The sequence below is a fragment of the Prunus persica genome, chromosome G1 (assembly GCF_000346465.2).
Source record: "Prunus persica cultivar Lovell chromosome G1, Prunus_persica_NCBIv2, whole genome shotgun sequence".
Classification (NCBI taxonomy): Eukaryota; Viridiplantae; Streptophyta; class Magnoliopsida; order Rosales; family Rosaceae; genus Prunus; species Prunus persica.
This window is the reverse complement of record NC_034009.1, coordinates 46,289,568-46,308,782: the sequence shown is the minus strand read 5'-3', so window position 1 is coordinate 46,308,782 and position 19,215 is coordinate 46,289,568. Positions and strand designations below refer to the sequence as shown.

At 36.2% G+C, this 19,215-nt stretch overlaps 4 protein-coding genes across 5 annotated transcripts; 2 read left to right on the top strand and 2 right to left on the bottom strand.

The window, feature by feature from the left end:
* Window positions 1–1,217, top strand: LOC109947698 (extensin-like). The gene is made up of 3 exons (XM_020558526.1): window positions 1–135; window positions 640–962; window positions 1,124–1,217. Exons 1-3 carry the CDS (start codon window positions 1–3, stop codon window positions 1,215–1,217), a joined length of 552 nt encoding a protein of 183 aa, XP_020414115.1.
* On the bottom strand, window positions 3,397–6,911 carry LOC18792512 (RHOMBOID-like protein 10, chloroplastic). The gene is made up of 9 exons (XM_007226061.2): window positions 6,319–6,911; window positions 5,962–6,173; window positions 5,719–5,773; window positions 5,543–5,623; window positions 5,366–5,462; window positions 5,213–5,280; window positions 4,499–4,597; window positions 4,298–4,339; window positions 3,397–3,712 (listed from the first exon to the last, which is right to left on the bottom strand). Exons 1-9 carry the CDS (start codon window positions 6,481–6,483, stop codon window positions 3,569–3,571), a joined length of 963 nt encoding a protein of 320 aa, XP_007226123.2. The 5' UTR covers window positions 6,484–6,911; the 3' UTR covers window positions 3,397–3,568.
* Window positions 7,137–8,510, bottom strand: LOC18792471 (probable E3 ubiquitin-protein ligase RHC1A). Of its 2 annotated transcripts, none has more exons than XR_002269698.1 (3): window positions 7,659–8,510; window positions 7,432–7,558; window positions 7,137–7,340 (listed from the first exon to the last, which is right to left on the bottom strand). XR_002269698.1 is itself a non-coding variant. In XM_007224654.2 (3 exons), the coding sequence occupies exons 1-2, from the start codon at window positions 8,491–8,493 to the stop codon at window positions 7,524–7,526; spliced, it is 870 nt and encodes a 289-aa protein (XP_007224716.2). In that variant the 5' UTR covers window positions 8,494–8,510; the 3' UTR covers window positions 7,137–7,340; window positions 7,513–7,523. The 2 variants fall into 2 exon arrangements, 1 of the variants encoding a protein (XP_007224716.2); XM_007224654.2 differs by having other exon boundaries at window positions 7,513–7,558.
* On the top strand, window positions 10,921–18,688 carry LOC18791121 (protein RETICULATA-RELATED 1, chloroplastic). Its single transcript, XM_007225658.2, has 8 exons — window positions 10,921–11,241; window positions 12,742–12,906; window positions 13,024–13,116; window positions 13,281–13,396; window positions 14,990–15,088; window positions 15,175–15,480; window positions 16,885–17,049; window positions 18,019–18,688. The coding sequence occupies exons 1-8, from the start codon at window positions 10,921–10,923 to the stop codon at window positions 18,305–18,307; spliced, it is 1,554 nt and encodes a 517-aa protein (XP_007225720.1). The 3' UTR covers window positions 18,308–18,688.

Genomic DNA, 19,215 nt, shown 5'->3' with positions numbered 1-19,215 from the left:
ATGGCGTCGTTCTCCTCGCCTCCAAGACTTCCCAGGGGGCTCAGACGGCGGCTGAGTCTTGTCGACTGTAACAAGACTCCTAACACCACCGAAAAAATCGAAACCAAGCTCCGGTTCGCCGATCTTCGCCAACAGGTCTTTCTTTCTATCTCTCTTCTATTTTCATTTTTCACTTTCATTTTTTTTCTTTTTACCCTCATGAAAATTTGTCTCCTTGATTTTGTTCTCTCTCTCTCTCTTTTCTTGAATTTGTGATTTTCTGTTTGCTCATTGAGAAAATTTGATCATAGTTTGGTTGATCGAACAACTGAACTGACCCAAATAGTTAAGTCAAGAACTGTTTTTCTTTGAACTCAGTTTTTCTAAAGAAATAGGCTATACTCGGTTTTTAATTTTTTATAAGAAATCGTATAGCCGCGCGGCTATACTATGTCTATTTAAAAAGTATAGCCTAGTATAGCCGTGCGGCTATACTATTTATTAAAATAAAAAAATAAAAAAATAAAAAAATAACCCGCCTAGCCCGCCTAGGCGGCCCATTTTTTGAAAACTTGAATGGCGTGTGTTTTTTTTTTTTTCCGGCTTGATAACTCAGTCCGTGGTAAAGTTAAAAGTATCAGTTTATCTTCTTATCTTAAGGGTACACTTACTGCAACCCCTCCTACTCCTTCTCCCGCTCCATCTCCAGAGCCAACAATTTCTCCATATCCTGCTTCTCCAGTTCACTCTCCAGCACCATCACCTGACAGTAATCATCTCCCACCAGCACCATCCAAGGCACCTCCACATCCTCGTCCATGCCCATACCGCGGTTCTGGAATTCCTCCAAGCTCCTCACCAACTTCTCATCCTAACCCTACTGTTCCTCCTACTTATGCACCTAACGGTTCCCCTTACTCGCCTTCTACGAGTCCCTTATCTCAATTCCGCCAAGCTGAATCACTGGTTGAGATTCAGTTCAGGTTTACCTAAAACAAACATAACACTTAGTGAGTTTGACGGGATACTGTTGGACTACTCACGGCAACGTGCCACGCCTGAAACCTTGGAAATTGGCAGAGGTGGGGGAAGGATTGGGTGAATATAGTGTTTTCTAATTAATGTTGTCTATGCCACAATGCAGGCTGCATCCCTCAAAGAAAACATTAACCGAATGTTTGGTGGAGAGCATGTACGTTTCAAGTTTATCTTCCTTTGGTCGAGTATTATGTGGATAGAACTACCAGTAGAACAATAGCTAGTTGGTGTCTCCTATTTAAAATTAGGATGCCCAAATTTCTGACCTTTAACTGTCTGAAATCACAAAAACTTATATTTGATAGCTTTATAGGATTTATGGTAAAGATCATGAGACCAGCTTATTTCTGAAACCATTGTCATGTGATCCCTTTGCATTCTGTTTTTCTTTTTCTGGGTGGTGCCTTCTGATAAACAGCACAGAAAATAGATCAGTGCTTCATGTAGCTCTTCATGCTCCAAGGGATGCAGTCTTGTTTACTATTTAGTGTGAGTTTCCTTGTGAAAATGATTAAGCTCTCTTTGGAATAAACTTTGGGTAGTGTTCACTGGTTTGATTACATTTTGCAGATCCAAAGGCTATCGAAACAGCAAGGGGAAGGCAACTGCATTTGTAAGTACTAAGTACATACGTATCAATTTTTAAGTGATTATTTTCCAGTTCTCTATATCAATGAATTAAGAGCTGGTAAGATGCTAATTGTATGAATCCATGTCTTGAGGCTTTTGAAGTGATTTCCCACTACTGCTGTCAAACATTGCGGATTATCGTTCATTCATTGCTGAAACTACGTTGAATGTTCGAAGACCTATACTTTTTAAATATATTATTTGAAGAGTACCGCCGGACGGCTATACCTTTTACATATATTATTTAACGAGTAAAGCCGTTCACTATACGTTTTAAATATATTATTTAACGAGTATAGCCGCTCGGCTATACTATTTATAAATAATAAAAAAAGGAGCCGCCTAGCCCTCCTAGGCGGCCGATTTTTCGAAAACTTGAATGGGGTTTTTTTTTTTGGATTTCCTTTTTCCTGGCGGGTCTGGTATCTTTGCAAATGCATCAAGCTAGGGTTTTAGCGACTATAGTGAAGACATCAAATCAGGTTGAGAAGAAAAATGTGAGGGAGAATAAATTTTTTCAGCGACTGCAAAATGGTTTTTTTTTTCATTGCTCATAACTTCGACTCCAGTTCTTCAGTTAACTGCATCTAGAATATTGGTTTTGATCATTAGTTCATGCCTTTCAATCATATTTCAATGCATTCAGATGCTGAAAAACTGTTCAACGAGCATAAAGATCAATTTTCTCTGGCATGAGCAGTCGAGTCAGTGCAAAACTATGAGGGATAGCAGCGTAAGTTATGCATCTGCGGCAGCAAAGGTAGATATGCTTGAAAATGTATTCTCCTTTGAGACATCCAGCAATTTGATTATCATCAAATTGACTGTAATGTTTAACCCAAGTAAATATGCATTTCATGAACCCTCATAGGGTTCCCCTGCTTGTCGATTGACATTAATAATGGATGCCCTCTGATTTCTTATTAGTTGCAGATCAGATCATGTATTGGGTTATCTTTAATTTCTCTTAGAGATTCAATCCCACTCGAGCCTAAACCTATAATAATGCTCGCGATCAATCGTCTCCACTCTTTTCTTCTTTGTCTTCTATAATTTTTGGCATGGCCAAAATGAAGTTGTGAAAGAGAGATTGGTGATTTTTGGCTAAAAAATGACTGTTGAAATGTGGTCAAGATCATCATAGAGAGAGAGAGAGAGAGACCAATTGCGCAAGAAATAATAGTTGAAATTTAAAAGAAATAATGGCTCCAAATTTTCCAAGAAACTTCTGAATTTATTTTGTTGAGGAAACATTAAATTTGCTGACGCAAGTCTATGTTAGGTCCGGTTACGTCGTACTAACCCAAGATTGAGATCGAAACATTAATCGTAAAGCCCTAGGTCACGTGAGTATCGAAGCTTAATCGAGTCCTACAATGGGTTTACGATTAGGTTTCGAGGCTTGCACACGGTTTTGGAACAAGTTCGAATAAGTTCAGAAGCTATGGTTTTTAGTTCGAGGCTCGGATTAAGGATTTGGAGGCCAAAATTCATTTTTGGAATACTAAAATAATTTTCTAGGATTTTTAAATAAATGTAACTATTTTTAAAATATAGAAGGAAATTAAAAATATTTTTTAAGTTCACAAAATTATTTAACACAAGTAAATATAACAGCAAATGTTACAAAAGTCAACGGCGTTATGGTCACACCCAAAAAGTTTTCGTTTGCAGAAGGATATTGTGTGACTTAGAACGCGGATGCTCTGCCTAATTTGAGGTAAACTTTAAAATTTGCAACACTTTAACTGAAAAAAAGTGGTCAAAGTAATTTAATTCTTCTTTATAGTGAGAAACAACATTACACTTGGATGATACAGCCTACCAAAGTAAATTAGGGTTTAGGGCTCTGCTACCCTACAAAGTCTGTTGATCACAAAAAGTTTAGGGAAGTCAATATGCTTCCATAGGAATAAAATGTCTAGGATCTCTTCTTTGCGTTGATGAGGTAGAAAATAGGAGCCTTGTCAGAAAAGATTCTTCGACCATCACTGGAGGGAGATTCGTACTTCCATGCAGGACCTAGAAGCCATGATGTGGCAACTCCACCGAGCAAGCCTCCAAACTGAGATTCAAATGTCACACTCAAAACAAAGATGAGGATAACACAAACAAGAATGAATTTTAGTGCAGACATGTAAGGAACCATATGCAAGCTCGTGTGTTTCAATTCGTCTAACAGATCCAGATAGGTTGCCTCAAATGATTATTTCACCAATACAACGCTATTCATAGAGACTCTTCACATTTTGTTACAGTTTTATGGCTAATCTAAAAATAGCAGAAAAGAAGTAATCAAGAAACTCAATCCTTGGCACGAAAATTAAAGATTGTGCTTTACCATGGGACTCAGAATTCAAATGCAACTGAAAGTTGAAAGAGAAAAAAATGAGGTCCAAATGTTCCACAACCCTAATTAGCCACATGCGCATGTGTGCACATGTGACAGTGTGGGGAGGGAGCGGGGATAGGGAAGAGAGAGATCCACACGCGCACTCAAACACTAATTAGCCACTTTTCTTTGTCTATGGTCAAAAATTAATCAAGGGATACACAGTGAAGGAGGTTCATTGAAATTCAACGCTCCTAATTTCTAAACAAAGCATTAATTAGGAGTGAAAAAGAGAGCAAGCATTCTTGTTCTACTTACATGTCCCCAGTTATCAATGCCTTTGAAGAAAAACCCCATAGCCTGCAAAAACAAAAACAAAAACAAAAACAAAAAGTTATGTTTATTTATCCCTTTATCCAGCCAACATAAATTGGAAGGGGAGCTGATTAAGTTATTAAGATAGATAAAGGACTGAGTTGGGCAAAACTTAAAGACACAGTAACCAGAGAAGGAACATACCATATTTACGGCAATTACATGTGCTATGTGCTGTAGATCTTCTTTGCCACGTCCAACCAGACCTCTATGCCTCATGACAAAGACAGCAAGAGATCCAACCTAAATCAAAGATCAGAGCCAGCGGTTTGATTAATTATAGGAGATGAGAAAGAGCAATACCATGCCAGAATAGCTTGAAAGAAGATTCACTTGGCATCCCATAACACTGAGTAGGTACATAGGCAGATTTTTAAAATTCAATATATAAAGATATGAACTAATCTTCCTTTTTCAAAGCAGCATGTCACTCACAAAAATGTTTCTTTTTCATTTATACTTATTGTTTCTCTTTTGGAGGAGGAAATCCTGTAAAATGATATTCAGAAGTTGCAGAGGTTTATTTTGAAACAAATTTAATAAGTTTGCAGCTGACAAATTTCATGAAAACTGTAAAAGATGAAGTTATATATTAAATGGTGAAATACAGGAAAAGGAAAACATTATATCTTCTGAAGAGAGATGAATAAGAAATGGGGGAAAAATAAACAACAAGGTAATAATTGCAGGAATATCAACTTTGTTTGTGTGACTGCATGACAATGAACCTGATTTTACTGGATTCCTCTACTCTATTGCCATAAATAAATTAAACCAAGATTATCTGGCAGGTTATATGGTGCATCTAGGAAATCCAGAAAAAGAGTCCGGCTAAGAAAAAACAATAAAATGTCTTACTAATCCAAAGACTGCCCCTGATGCACCAACTGCGGGTGCCTCACTGAACCAATAACTCATCGCTGAACCTGATTTTCTCGAAACCACTGAATCAGAATACTAGTCGCTAAGCAATTTTTATTGGCTATTGTAGATAGATCATAAAGCTGTTACTTGCAATTGCAGAGGCAAAGTAGAGCGCAAGATATCTATTAGGACCACTGATCTTCTCCATGGTAGGACCAACTGAATTTAAAGAATAACAATTCACCTGAAAAAATACACAGAAACAGACAAAATCAGATTGAGATGCAGACATTAGAATGCCAAGCCGTAAGATTCAAAGCATACCATTAGGTGCCCAACATTTGCATGTAAAAAGGAAGATGTGACCAGCCTCCACAATTGCCCTTTGTCGATAAGCCTATTTATCTACGATATATCAAGACAATGGGAAAAAAAATCCACTTAGTGCCTGTTTCGATACTGAAAAGAATATGTACCCACATTTTGTTTTGCCATCTTACCTTGGCTCCCCATAGGAGTAACTCATCTTGTGTTGCAATTTGTGCAATGTAAACTCTGTTCACGCGATTTAACAAACAATAAGTTGTATAGTGGATTGCTGGGATTCAATTTGAAAAAGGTCAAAAATGAGGCACATGTATTAAAGTATCAAAAGAAAAAACAAATTTCTCATTGGATTATGTTCATAATAAACTACATATCCTTCATCCTTTGTTTTGGAAAGGTGATAAAGTGGAACTTACAAGATATTAAGAGCAAGGAGGACATTAGTCCATTGCCTCCCATTGAAGAAGTTTATACTGGACACCTTAGAGTTAGACATCGCTTCATTTGTGGAGTCATTGCTAGTTTCTCCCCCATTAAAGAAACTAAAGCAAGGTGAAGCATGACTCGACAGTGGCAGAAAATTAATTCCTTCCTTCAATCTATGCAGGGGACTAATATGAGCAAGTTTCTGCTTTCACAACAAACAAGAGATGGAAAACCCATAAGCCAAAAATAACAAAAACCCATCTTTTATATTACCCATTTACATCAAATTAAGACATTTAATCCTCAAGGGCACCATAGAAATTGAAGAAAATGGAATGAAATAATACCTGAAAGTAGGAACGAAAAAGAGAATCAAGGCGGAATTGGTGATGCGCGAGATGGTGGCCGAGGCGGAGAGAAGCGGCGGTGGTGATGTGATGAATGGGGGTTGGAGTGGGACCCACTTTGGGTAATGGGAACCACTGCCCCTGAAGCTCAAATGATCTTATCATTATTGCTATTACCTAACCATCAAACCATGAAAATGGAAAAGAGGGCAAAGGCAGAGAGAGGCTCTGTTTGTAATAAGCCAGTTTCCTCTTTGGTCCAAAAGGCTCTGTTTATGTAGCCCACTAAAATCCCTCTATCACAACTACTTCTCAAAATACATTAACTACCATTTGATAACATTTTTATTTTTGACTCGTATTATATTTTTGTTTTGTTTTTTATTCTTGGTTTTTATTTTTAACTGAAGATATATACTATATAGAGGGAAAAGAAAATGCAAGTTAGGTTAGTTGATTAAGGCAATGTATCTGTCCTTTTGAACTCGATTTCGATATTCTTATCGTATATTAGATTAGTTTAGAATATAACTTTTTCAAAAGAAAATATATAGAGGGAATAAGAAATGAGAAGTTAGATAATACATTTGCCTCCAATGAAAGTTACCGACATAGAAGAAAATGATCATGGTTATAAAAAAGTATATATATAAATAGTTTAAATAGTATCTCATATATATATATATATATATGGTTTTTTTTTCCTCAATATTTTAACAAAACCCAAATACAAAAGTGATGTCAATAAAATGCCATTCTTTTTGGGCTTTAAGGAGATTCAGATTAAAAGTGTAAAATAGAATAAAATAAAAACAGGATAGACATAGAAACAATTTATAAATGAGGCAAGAGATGCCATTCTTTTATTCATGTACAATTCTGTTTGAGGTCGGAAGCAACACAATTCCTCAAATTTTTATTTATTTTTATTTGTATCGAACCATTGCAATTCTTTGATAAAGAAATCCCATAAAATTAAATTAGGAAGTGCCCCAAAGTGCAGAATTTGTCCTAAAAAGAAACTGCAAGAAGCAAAATAGTTAACTATTAACATTTCTACACATTAAATTATAGATTAAAGAGAGAATAACTAGTCATATAGATTCATCATACCTGTTGAACTTTAATATCTTCTTTACATTGAGTGCTTGAAAAGCAAGTAATATTCACAAATTTATGCAAATATGTTTTTACCTCTAAGCTGGCTATAGAAAGATCCAAGAGGTCCACCAGGTTCTGTCTGCAAAAGATCACGATCTGTTCGACAAAAGTTCCCAAAGAAAAAGCTACAACTCGTAAACATTATATCAAATACGTGCAGGAGTTAGAATGTTAATTACCTTGTTGGTTATCAAGGTAACGTTGCCTCCAATTATCCAATGCGCGAAATGGCCACAAGCATAGGAATTGCTTCCACCACCATTTTATGCTTTCTACGAGATTATTTTCATCACTATATTCCTCAAACTCATTGTTATTGTTGTCACAAGAAGTGCCTTCTTCTGGCAGCTCATAGCGGCAAACTGGACAAGTATTGTGTATGTGAAGCCATGGGAGTATGCAATCAGAATGGTAGAGATGCTTGCATGGCATCTCCCTCACTTCCCCACCAACCGCGAACACTTCCTTGCACACGGGGCAAGTGGGTTCGTTCCTCATCTGCCCTTCCGTGACTTTCACCAAGGGCAAAGCCTGAATGGCTGAAGCAGGTGCTGGAGGGGGACCTGGGCAGTCATTTTCAACCGTCCAGGTGCCCCCAGTGACATCATTTACCACATCTTCGCTATTATTTGCTAGAGGAACCAGAGGGGGAACAATTTGTCTTGGCGATGAGCGAGGTGGTCTATCAAATTGGAGGGTGATCCAAGACCGTCCATGATCTTCGTTTTCTGTTTGCTCTCGAGCTCTTCGGTGCATTGGATCGAGGATGAGCGACAAGGTTTGCAATAACTGGGCAGCTGGGGACAATGTAAGGTGGTCATTGACAAGCCTAGGGCTTAGAATATCAAGCTCATGATTGAACTCAGTTGAGCAAAATGGGCATAGAATTGCATATGGGTTGGAAGACGCAATCCTTATAGTACGTTGGCAATGTTGGCACCAAAAGTAACGGAAGGTTCTCATTCGTCTTATTCCGTTGACGATAACACGAGGACGATGAGCCTGCAGTGACATTGGTTACAATTTGAATAGGTTTTGGTTTGTCTTTGAAAGAAATAAGAAGAGGGAAGGTTTATTTATACACGTGGGTTTCATGCATGAAGAGATCAAAGGAGAGAAAAGGATGGCTTCGGGTGGTACAGTTGGAGATTCCTTTTTCGAAAACTGTGGTTTGGTTTTCTGCTTTCTTTTCTTCATCACTTTCTCTCTCTCTCTCTCTCTTCTTCTTCTCATCTTGACAAAGCAAAGGATGATTCAAATGTGATGCAAAGTCATAGCGTTTAATTAGTCATTGATTGATTTGGACGAGGGAAATAGATATGAGATTTTTACAAAAATTTAGAATTTCTAAATTGATATAAATCAATTCTCATATTTAGAGAACAAAATAAAGAAATTTAGAAATTCTACTTGGGAAAAAACATGAAATTTAAAGATCATAATTCCCAACTTTAGATTCTCTCTAAATAGTCATCATTTCTAAAATTTCCAAAAAGATTGAGCATTAAAAACAAATAACTTTACAAATAAACGTTAAATTTCGTGTTTAAATCTGTTAACCAAAAAAAAACTTACAAATTCTAAAACATTAAATTTCATCATTTATAAATTCATTTATGCTTTTAAATTTCCTCATACTAACACACTGTAAACGTTGAAGACATATACATAAATAGATAGTCGAAATAGCCTAATAGCTTGACTTTTTAAAAGCTGTTGCCCACATTTGAAAAATGCCTTTACCCAGGTAGGGGCGCGTTTACCCAAATAGAAGCTCAAGCTTGGAAGAAGTTAGGCGGCAAAAAGAGTAATAGCATAAAATGCGATTTGAACCATGAGCCTCTACTGAACCAGTTTTACAAACAAAGAAAGGACTAATAGCAAACTCAACCATCCTTTCACCAAGCGTGCGGATTCAACAACCAAGAGGTCTGTATATACTAGCAGAACGCAGCTCCCAAAACACACAACTTTTCTCTCAGAAAAAGACTTAATCAACGTTGAACTTAACCAATCTCTTTTGTATTAAGATATCCAGCTCACAATTCCTGAGTTATCTTTTAAGTTTAAGGTAAACTGTCAAAAAACACCCTGAACTATTTCGATTGTCAAACTTCACACCATGAATATATATACTGATATACAGAGAGCTTCCATTGAGGGATCCCTCAAATAAGCTTATTTGAGGGACACCCCTTGTAGGCCCTACTCCGTATTGTATTTCACTAATCCAAACCGTCTATTTTGTAGATACTCATTCATAGATCATTTCTATAAAAAATCACATGAATCCGATATCATTTGACCACTCAATTAAGTTATTGAAATTTTAGCATTTTCTTGAAGCATCGTGTTCATTGATTTTGTAAGACACAATTGGATGTCCAAACGGTTTCCGATTTGTCTAATTTTTTGTAAGGATGATCTATGAATGAAGACCTAAAAAATAGATGGTTTGGATTATTGGGAAAAAAATTGTAGGGTATCCTAAAGGGCGTTCCTCAATAGAAGGGGACTGTATATATATATATATATATTTTGCTGATTTAGCCCCCGGACTATTTTAAATGGTCAATTTAGCACATATCGTCAAGTTTTTACACTTCCATCCAATTTTTTTTGTTAACTATAAGAGTTGGTTTGTCATTTTACAAGGACAATAACAAATTGATGATGGCAACAGCGATGATCGACGAGTTCTTCATAGATGATTGCAATTTTCCAACAAGTGCATTTGTAATTTTTTTTTTCAAAGTAAACAAAACCCTACCAACGGCAACAATTCTAGAGTGACTGAAATGAGATCTCGTAAAGGTGTTTTTGGATAAACATAAATCTCACAAGGAGAGAGAGAGAGAGAGAGAGAGAGAGAGAGAGAGAGAGAGAGAGAGGAGATTGATTTCAGAGGAGAAACATAAAAGTGAGAAAAAGATGATAAGCGTGAGATATGATGTATTTATAGAGATCATTTCACAAAGTTTTAAGAAAAGGGGTCATTTGAGCAATATTTACTGGAGCCAGGGTCAAAACCGCTAATTTCCCTAACTTTTATTGGTTGTGAAATTCATTTTGTAGTGGATTTGGTGCGCGACTTGAACAATGTGGCAATGACAAGTAGACAACTAAATTCCCACGCAAACCGGGCCGGCCGAGTCGACTCATCCAAAAGTCCTAGTCAACTCACCTGGTCTAGGAAAAACCCAAAAAAAACGAAAAGAAAATAAAAAGAAAAAAGGAACTTCGCTTTCGGATTGGGTTGTCGTCGTTTAGTCGGCTATCTTCCTCTCAAAACCCCCAATCCCCCAACCCCTTGCTCCCCCTCTTTGTTTCTTCACTTCTCTCTCTCCAGAGAGAGAGCCAAGAAAATTCACGAGAAAATCATCACTTGATTTTCTCAGTATCCAAACAGAAATAAAAAAACATCAAAAAGAGAGAGAAAAAATGTCGCACGCAGTGTTCCAAACGGCTCAAATCATGCCGATAAACACCCAGCTCCCGACGAAGCCCAAGCTGATGGGTCCCATCCAGCTTCGGATGTCGGAGCGGAGAGGTCTGTTGTTGAAGGCCAATTGCGCGGCTCCGTCTACTTCTGGTTTTGTGGATGGAGACTCCATGGCTTTGTTGGAGAGGTGCTTTGTGGGGCCATCCGTCGCGGGCGGTTTTGGTCCGGTTATGAAGGGACAGTATGGTGCGTTAGGTGCGGTTACTCTTGAGAAGGGCAAGCTCGATATGTCTCAGAAGCAATCCAAGTCTAGCCCCGAGGTCAGTCTGAGTCTCTGTCTCTCTCTGTGTTTGGCAATGAAATTTTGATTATTCTTCTTTGCTCAAGTTAATTGAGTTGTTTGGTTAGTGAGAAATTGTGGGAAATCAAAAAGAAACTGAGAGTGGCACACTGAGCTGAATTGTGCGTTTAACGAAGTAAAGATAGATAAAGTGCTTGACCTAGGTGCTGGAGACTGCAGTAATTTGGATAACCAGATTCCATTTTTAGGTTATTTTATCAAAATCATTAGTGTAATATGGCCGCCTTGCTAATTTACAATTTTCCCATGCATACAATCTGAGAAACTTTCAATGTTTACTGTTTGGGAAAATAGGATCCTTAAAATTGTGCTAAGTTGCTAACTGATCGATTGAAATGATTCAATTCTTCCAGGATTCTGGTTTTTTCCTTCGTGTTAGAATTTTTATCATCTTTGTCATTCTTGTGTGTGAAAATGCATTAGATTTCACACTATATTGATTATGAGAGTAGAAATTTATTAAATTTTTGACTTCAAAGAAGATATAGAGGATGCATAGGAAAGCTAACTATGATGAGTTCTCTACAAATATCACCAACAGTGATCTGCCAACATGTGGTTTGTTTGGTTTTGAGAAAAGAACTAGCTCTATTTTAATTTCTTATGATATTGTAATTCATGGGTTGTAATGTTTTTTTAAATTAAAAAATTTAAGTCGGATGCAAAGATTGAATGTATGCTGAAACTGACATCAAAATTTATGCAGAAATTTTTAAGGGAGTTGAGTGTATATGCATACTTTAGAATCGAGAAAGAACATAGGAGAAAAGAAAACAGAACCAAAATGTATGTCTACTTGAACTTTAATAACAGACTTTAATCTTATATTCTCAATATCAATAGGTATGGATTTAAGTATCAAGAGTGACCTATTTATATAGTAATCTGAATAGACAACAAATAAACCATACTTATCTTTTCTGCAACTACACCAATAGTTACACCGACTGCCAAGATTCCAATTTCTGTATGTGTGAGTGATATTTTCTTATTGAATTTTGTAATTTTTAACTTTCAATCTAGCTCATTACTTTCAATAATTGCCGGGGAATTTTGACATCTGAAACTTCAATGTAAATGTTGTATTAGCTACCCATTAGTATTATGATAATAGTTATAAACTAAGGAAAGAAGAAATTTAATTAAGGCAATAAGTCAAAGTTCTTGAATGCAACAGAAAGAAAGAAAGAAAGAAACAGTTATAAGGCATCAATATTTTTGTCCTTGGTATTGACCATCAAATTAGTCTTTGTACCCTAATAATGGTTGATCTAAGGCATAGGTCTGCAAAATGGAAAACTCTTTCTAACCATTCATGCGATACTGCATTAGACAATTGTCTGAGTACTCAGGCCTCTGCTTTCATTAAGCAATTCTGGCCATATAAATTGGAATGTTTCATTTACTTCCCTTTATTCTGTTCAGTATTTTGTGAAAATCCTAATAATTGAAATTGCAGACTGCAATTGGGGGAGGTGGCGGAGATATTGGAAAGAGGATAAATAATGGTGGTGGTGATGGAGGTGACGATGACGGTGATGATGATGATTATTTTGATGACTTCGATGATGGTGATGAGGGTGATGAAGGTGGTCTGTTTAGAAGACGGATGTTTCTTGAAGAGGTTAGGAATTTATGCACATAAACAATATTGCTTATTTGTTGAATTTTTTTTCTTTCTCTTTGCTGATGTTAATTTGTAATGTATAGATGTACTGATGCTTTGTGATATTTTCTCCAGCTGTTTGATCGAAAATTTGTAGATGCAGTATTGAATGAGTGGCAGAAGACAATGATGGATTTACCTGCTGGGTTCCGGCAAGCTTATGAAATGGTGCAGTACTTTTGATATCACATTTTGTCTGAAATCTCTAAGCTAGATACTACAAATCCCCCCAATTTTTTTTAAAAAAAAAAGAAAAAAAGAAAAAAAGAAAAAAAAGAAAAAGAAAAGAAAAAGAAACACTCTTGGCTAATTAACTGAAATATTGCCTCCAGGGACTGATCAGCTCCGCTCAAATGGTTAAATTCTTAGCAACCAATGCCAGGCCAACCACTACCAGGTTTATTTCTCGTGCACTTCCTGATGGAATATCAAGGGCATTCATTGGCAGGTAAGTTTATTTATTTCTCGAGCTATTCCTTAAGTCTCAAGTTTATCCTTTTTGCCAATAAGTAGCTTTTGGACTGTTCTAAGTGATAATATCATTAGCATTTTTCCTTGTTTGATTAATGTTGGCATGTTAGATTCTCAATGTCATACCAATTAATGTTTCCATACACAAAGTTTTATTTTTATTTTTTTATGGTAGGAAGGGGTAGTAGAAATGTGCAGAAAACTTTATTTGCATACCTCAAGACATTGTGATGGCATCAATGCTTGATAGCGTAGAAGTTAGCAGGCTATTAAGAAATCAATTCTCTATGATCCGTATAAGTGGGGAACTGTCTTGTTATATTGTTGAAATAAATCATATTTTTTGGGTGGTGTTTAAGGAAATAGCGACAGGTTGAAATAAATTAATCATAATTCTTAAAGGGTTTTACTTACATAAATCATGACCCTAAATGGATTTATTAAGGACCAATGCTGATCACCAAAGCGAACTAGCTATTAACAAAGGAAACCGGTATTCTCATAATCCTAATTATTTTTTATTCTCCACACTTCAAAATATAAAAGAAACTAAAGTAAACTGGATTTGTGCTTATGCTGCCTTAAATGCTGTGTCATACCACCTTGAATTTCTCCGTATATGATCTTCAACATGGTCAATACTCCCTTGCAAATTTATCACACATTTTGAACAGAAGTGTCTAGCTTTTGGATTTGGTGTTTTCCCTTGTAAAAACTAGATATATTACCAGTCTGCTTCAATAACTTAGGCATCATATGCCTGGAAATCTGATGGCATCATGTGCCTCAAAAACATGAAGCGATCATGTGTCTTTTTGAAACTCTAAGTTCGATATAAAGTGCTTCCACAATGGGCCTGAAAAAAATATATATTTCAGAAAATTCTAAAAAAATTTCCCATCATCGATTGCATTTTTCATAGCATCCCTGCAAAAAATCTCGTCCAAATACCTTGTATTTATTTTTTTAGAGCCCATTATGACTCCTCTTACTTTTAAATTTGCGGGCATAAATATAGTTGACCAACAAACTCCTACTCTAACTTGAACAATCAAAACAATTGAATCTAATCTAATGTAGTGACCCAACATGAGTAATCAACGGTCAACTATTAATTAAGGAGCAACCAAACGACATTTAAGTAGCCCAGCAGCCAAATGTAACCAAAAGAGCAGTTTCAATAAGGTTCTCGTTGAACACTTGCAAGCAAACTGAAACATGTACCAATCCACCAAGAGTTTTTCCTGTGAAGACCACGATTGGGAACACAACAAAAATGAAGAGACAACAGAGGAAGTTAGTGAATAAGTCTGAAAAATAAGATATGAAACGACAAAAGACGAGGAGCCATAGATAGATAAATAAATAGAAAACATAACTTACTGATTTTATGATGTAATAATTTATATATTTTCGTAATTCAGTGGCAATGCTTTTATATGTCCTCCCTTCCTGTAATGCTTTCTACAACTGAATGAGGGTTATGTTTTGGTGTCCGTTGAATTCTCTAATAAACATAAAATAGTGCTTTGTTTCCTTAATTTGATGTGTAATATAATTTGTGGTGCAGAATGCTTGCAGATCCCGCTTTCTTATATAGGTTTCTTTTAGAGCAGGCTGCAACAATTGGTTCCTCAGTTTGGTGGGAGTTAAAGAATCGTAAGGGCAGGTGTGTTCATGTTATGACAGAGCATCAAATTTTTCTGAAGCCTTTTAAATATTGGACTCATTGATGTTTCTTTACTTTGAGAATAGGATAAAGCAAGAATGGGATTTGGCGCTTATAAATGTGCTCACAGTAACAGCATGCAATGCTATTGTTGTTTGGTCACTTGCTCCTTGTCGTTCATATGGGAACACGTTCAAGTTTGATTTGCAAAATACGTTACAAAAGCTTCCCAACAATATATTTGAGAAGAGCTACCCACTGAGGGAATTTGACTTGCAAAAGAGAGTTCACTCGTTCTTCTACAAGGCTGCTGAGTTGTGTATGGTTGGACTAACAGCTGGAGCTGTGCAAGGTTCTTTATCAAATTTTTTGGCCCATAAAAAAGAGGGAAGGTGAGCAGTGTATCGCTGACATGTTTTTGTTATCTATATTGGGCTCATATTAGAAATGGAGAAGAAGTCAAAGAAGGAATTTGTCTTACTTTTCCGTTAAAGAACCATGAGTCCTATCGTTTCTTCATAGAACACTGATTCCCTTTGATAAAATTTTACCAATTGCTGATAAAGTAATTTATACCACTTTTACACCCTAAAACTTTGTGTTTGTCTGTCTTTGCTTCTTTTATTTTTATGTTTTGGTTTTTTCCTTAACCAGTACAATTTCTGATGAAATAATTTATACCACTTTAACCCTAATACTTTGTCTTTGGTTGACTTTATCGCTAATACTTTTGATTTGCCCGTCTTTTCTGCATTTGTTTGTTTTGTTTTTTCTTTTCCATAACCACTTAAACTAAGCAATAAGTCTATATTCTATAAGAAAGTGTAGATAGGTGTTAGCTGTTCACTGGACTGATAATATGCTTGTTAAAGTTACTTCGTTTAATCAGACCAAAAAAGAAGTTACTTCGTTTAATAAGTTTCTTTGCCAATTTATTGAATGACAAGTGACCTCGTAATAAAAATCTCAGTATTTAATTTTTTTAATGATTTGGTGACCTTATCAGTTTGGAGTATGTTTTCTTTCTTTGTAATACGTAGTATACTTTGATGTTCTAAGCTATTTCATCAAAGCTATTCATAGCTTTATTATATAGATGATTTGCAATGTATATTTGGATTACATACCCTTATCCATTAATATCATTATTTGTCATAACTTTCTCTCCTCCTTTCCCCTTTCTCCTTTCATACTCTTGCATCTTTCTTAGTGCTGCTCTCATCCCCATAACGAGGTGATATTATTGCAGCAGTTATTTAGGTGTAGTACTTTTATGTGTGTTTTTAATTGAGTTCTGTTACATGTATTACTTAACCATTAAATTTAGTCTTAATGGATACTGTTTGTAGCAATGGGAATTGAATTTTTGTAGTTTAAGCGTACTTTGTAACTGTGATGTAAATACAAGAATTTTTATACTTTGAGGTATTGAAGTTTTACTGTAATAATAGGTTGGTTTAGTTTTTTTACATTTACCAATAACGGTTCCATACTTGATAGTTACGATTTGGCAGAATGTCTTTGGCCAAAACAAGACTAAAAAATTTACACTCTGTTGATTCTGTAATCTTTTCTTTTTTAGACTAAATGATGTAGTTTGGTTTGTTTTTGTTGTGAATAGTAAAAGGGTTCCACTCAAACAAAACATTAGCAGAAGGGAGAATGCTTCAACTTCTTTGAGATTAATTTTCACTCCTCCCTCCCCTTATAAAAAAGACAGTTGTTTATTATTAGTCGGTAGTTCCTATGCTTGCTCGAAGAATTTAGTTCATATTGAATTTTTAACTTTTCAACAGGTTATCTGTGACTATCCCAAGTGTGAAAGCAAATGCACTTGGTTATGGTGCATTCCTTGGACTTTATGCAAACCTGAGATATCAGCTGTTATGTGGATTTGACAGAGCTGTGATGAACCATTTTGATGTTATTGGAGTGGCGCTGTTTCTAAGCACGACATTACGGTATGCTTTTCATTATATGTGGGGACTTGCATTCAAAGTTTACACTGCTAAATTTCTTGTACAAACGTAACCCCTCACTTAGAGGGTTGTCCTTTCATGCTTATGACATTCTTACCGTTTCCCGTTAACCTTTTTGTTGAAGTATTGATGAATGCTAGCTACTTTCCACTCTGCCCCTTTCTACCTTCTCGATTTTCTCTGGCCTTTGCATTTATTATTCACTTAAATCCAAGCATTTAATATTTTGAAAACATATCTTTTTTCCCATAGTTTTCCTTAATAATCTAAAAGTATAAATCCATAATGAAAAATGCTTCAGTTCTCTCATCATTGGCTTTACTGGCGCCTGGTGGAGCCAGCATAGTGCTTTTATATATGTTGCTTTGATGTTAATTTGCATGGGAATTGGTTGAATTCTCATATATGGATATACCTAGTCAATGTCTTTCCTCCAAGTGCAGAATCGTAGCAATCATTTGTAACTTATTTCCACTGCAACTCCCTTAGGGATTCTGCCTTTCTGTCCCCATTTACTTTGCCTCGTTGTGAGAAACTTGGTAGACTTAAGTTGCAACGGAGATTGTTTGGTTCTGTGATTCTTTCAAGAATTTGTAGATATCTAAATCTGAATAAAATTAGTGGGCAGATCCAAATCCGAATATATGCTGTCATCAAAACATTAAATGCTTAGTTTGAACTTTGAAATGCGTTGTGGTGTGATTTCATCCCGTGACATTTACTTTTGTAGTTACCTCTGCATGTCAGAGATATGGTTCTGTCATAAAACCAAGGCCATCTTGGTCTAACTATACTGGGTTTTTCTTTTTTATTTTCTATTAAAAAAAACTCTACTGGGATTTTCTTTTTATTGAGAAAATCTTAGGTCTTGCTTTTAAATAGTAATTGCTGCACATATGTCGACTACTGTTAAGAGTTCTTCTTTTGACTCTTAATTGGGAATGTGCACAGGCTTTTGAATGTACAAGTAGGGGAGAGATCAAGGCTGGCTTGGCTTGGGGTGGAGGCTGATCCACTGGTTGACTCTGATGATCTTTTGAAGGTTTACAGTAGGCCTTCTGACAATCTTGAACGGCCATCTTCAAAATGGTTTATTTCGAAGAATGCCATTGTTTCTGGGCTCGGTCTCCTTGGCATCAAACAGGGGAATGCTGACTCCGTTGCTGATGGGGAATCATCAACCCCTAAGACACGTAGAAAGAGGATTGTCCGGAAGAAGGTGACTGCAAGTTCAGCGTAGTTTAGTCAAATGTAATCACCAACAGAGTCCAATTTTGTTGCCAAGGGAGATACAACCACTAAACAAGAGGCGCTAAGGAGGTGTTGTGCAGAAATTTCTGGCATCTCTTGCGTAGGATTGCTGAATGACAAGATATAAGGAGAAGATTTCTAATTTTTTTTTTCCTTCTATAGTTTCTCCCTCTCAAACGAAGTGTATTGTACTACTGTGCTGATTTCAAATTTTAGTAAATTAGAAGCTTTCGATTCTTTTAGCTACACGTGCATTTTTGAAGAAGACTTAAAAATTCTTGCTGTTTGTAATTACAGCAGTGCTAGTTTGTCATATTACTGAAAAATTAACGGTTCAGATTATAATATATATCATAAAGTTGTGCGGGAATTATGTCCAACTTATTCAATTTTTTCTCGTCAAAATGGAACTTTGTCATGACAAAACAAAAGATCCACCACAAGAGAGAACCCCCATTTGCTAGGGCACAGCAATCATACAATACAATAAAAGCACTTCATTAGAAAGAATTACAACAATACAATCCATTCCGATGATGAAGATCGAAAGTTTAACAAAGCATTCTACCTGTCCATGAATTGGCTACACCCAAGACTTTCATATCTAACTTGGCACCTTTCATGGAGGTGTTCGGCAATTTCATGTTCCTTGCAGAGATGCTGTGCTTCCTTCTGGAAGGCCAGGAATTCCTTGAGAGGTACGAGCATGACCCGCATTATAAGTTGTTATACGACAGTGTTTGTGGAGAACCTCAAGTCTGATATTGAAAAATTGAAGCGGCAGAAATTAAAGCATCCTGATATATACCTTGAAATGGATAATCCCTTCGGCCGGAGTATAAGCATGGCCGGATATTCTTATTTTGACTACCCAAACATGTGCCCCATTTCGATGTT

Excerpts from the sequence above, each read along its gene's own strand:
- LOC109947698 (XM_020558526.1), top strand. The coding sequence starts at position 1 with ATGGCGTCGTTCTCCTCGCCTCCAAGACTTCCCAGGGGGCTCAGACGG. Across the intron at positions 136-639 it reads TCGCCGATCTTCGCCAACAG|GGTACACTTACTGCAACCCC; the intron begins GTCTTTCTTTCT and ends TCTTATCTTAAG. Across the intron at positions 963-1,123 it reads CTGGTTGAGATTCAGTTCAG|GCTGCATCCCTCAAAGAAAA; the intron begins GTTTACCTAAAA and ends GCCACAATGCAG.
- LOC18792512 (XM_007226061.2), bottom strand. The coding sequence starts at position 6,483 with ATGATAAGATCATTTGAGCTTCAGGGGCAGTGGTTCCCATTACCCAAA. Across the intron at positions 5,774-5,961 it reads CTCCTTGCTCTTAATATCTT|AGTTTACATTGCACAAATTG; the intron begins GTAAGTTCCACT and ends TCGCGTGAACAG. Across the intron at positions 5,463-5,542 it reads CAAATGTTGGGCACCTAATG|GTGAATTGTTATTCTTTAAA; the intron begins GTATGCTTTGAA and ends GTATTTTTTCAG.
- LOC18792471 (XM_007224654.2), bottom strand. The coding sequence starts at position 8,493 with ATGTCACTGCAGGCTCATCGTCCTCGTGTTATCGTCAACGGAATAAGA. Across the intron at positions 7,559-7,658 it reads TTACCTTGATAACCAACAAG|ACAGAACCTGGTGGACCTCT; the intron begins GTAATTAACATT and ends GATCTTTTGCAG.
- LOC18791121 (XM_007225658.2), top strand. The coding sequence starts at position 10,921 with ATGTCGCACGCAGTGTTCCAAACGGCTCAAATCATGCCGATAAACACC. Across the intron at positions 12,907-13,023 it reads GACGGATGTTTCTTGAAGAG|CTGTTTGATCGAAAATTTGT; the intron begins GTTAGGAATTTA and ends TATTTTCTCCAG. Across the intron at positions 17,050-18,018 it reads TTTCTAAGCACGACATTACG|GCTTTTGAATGTACAAGTAG; the intron begins GTATGCTTTTCA and ends GAATGTGCACAG.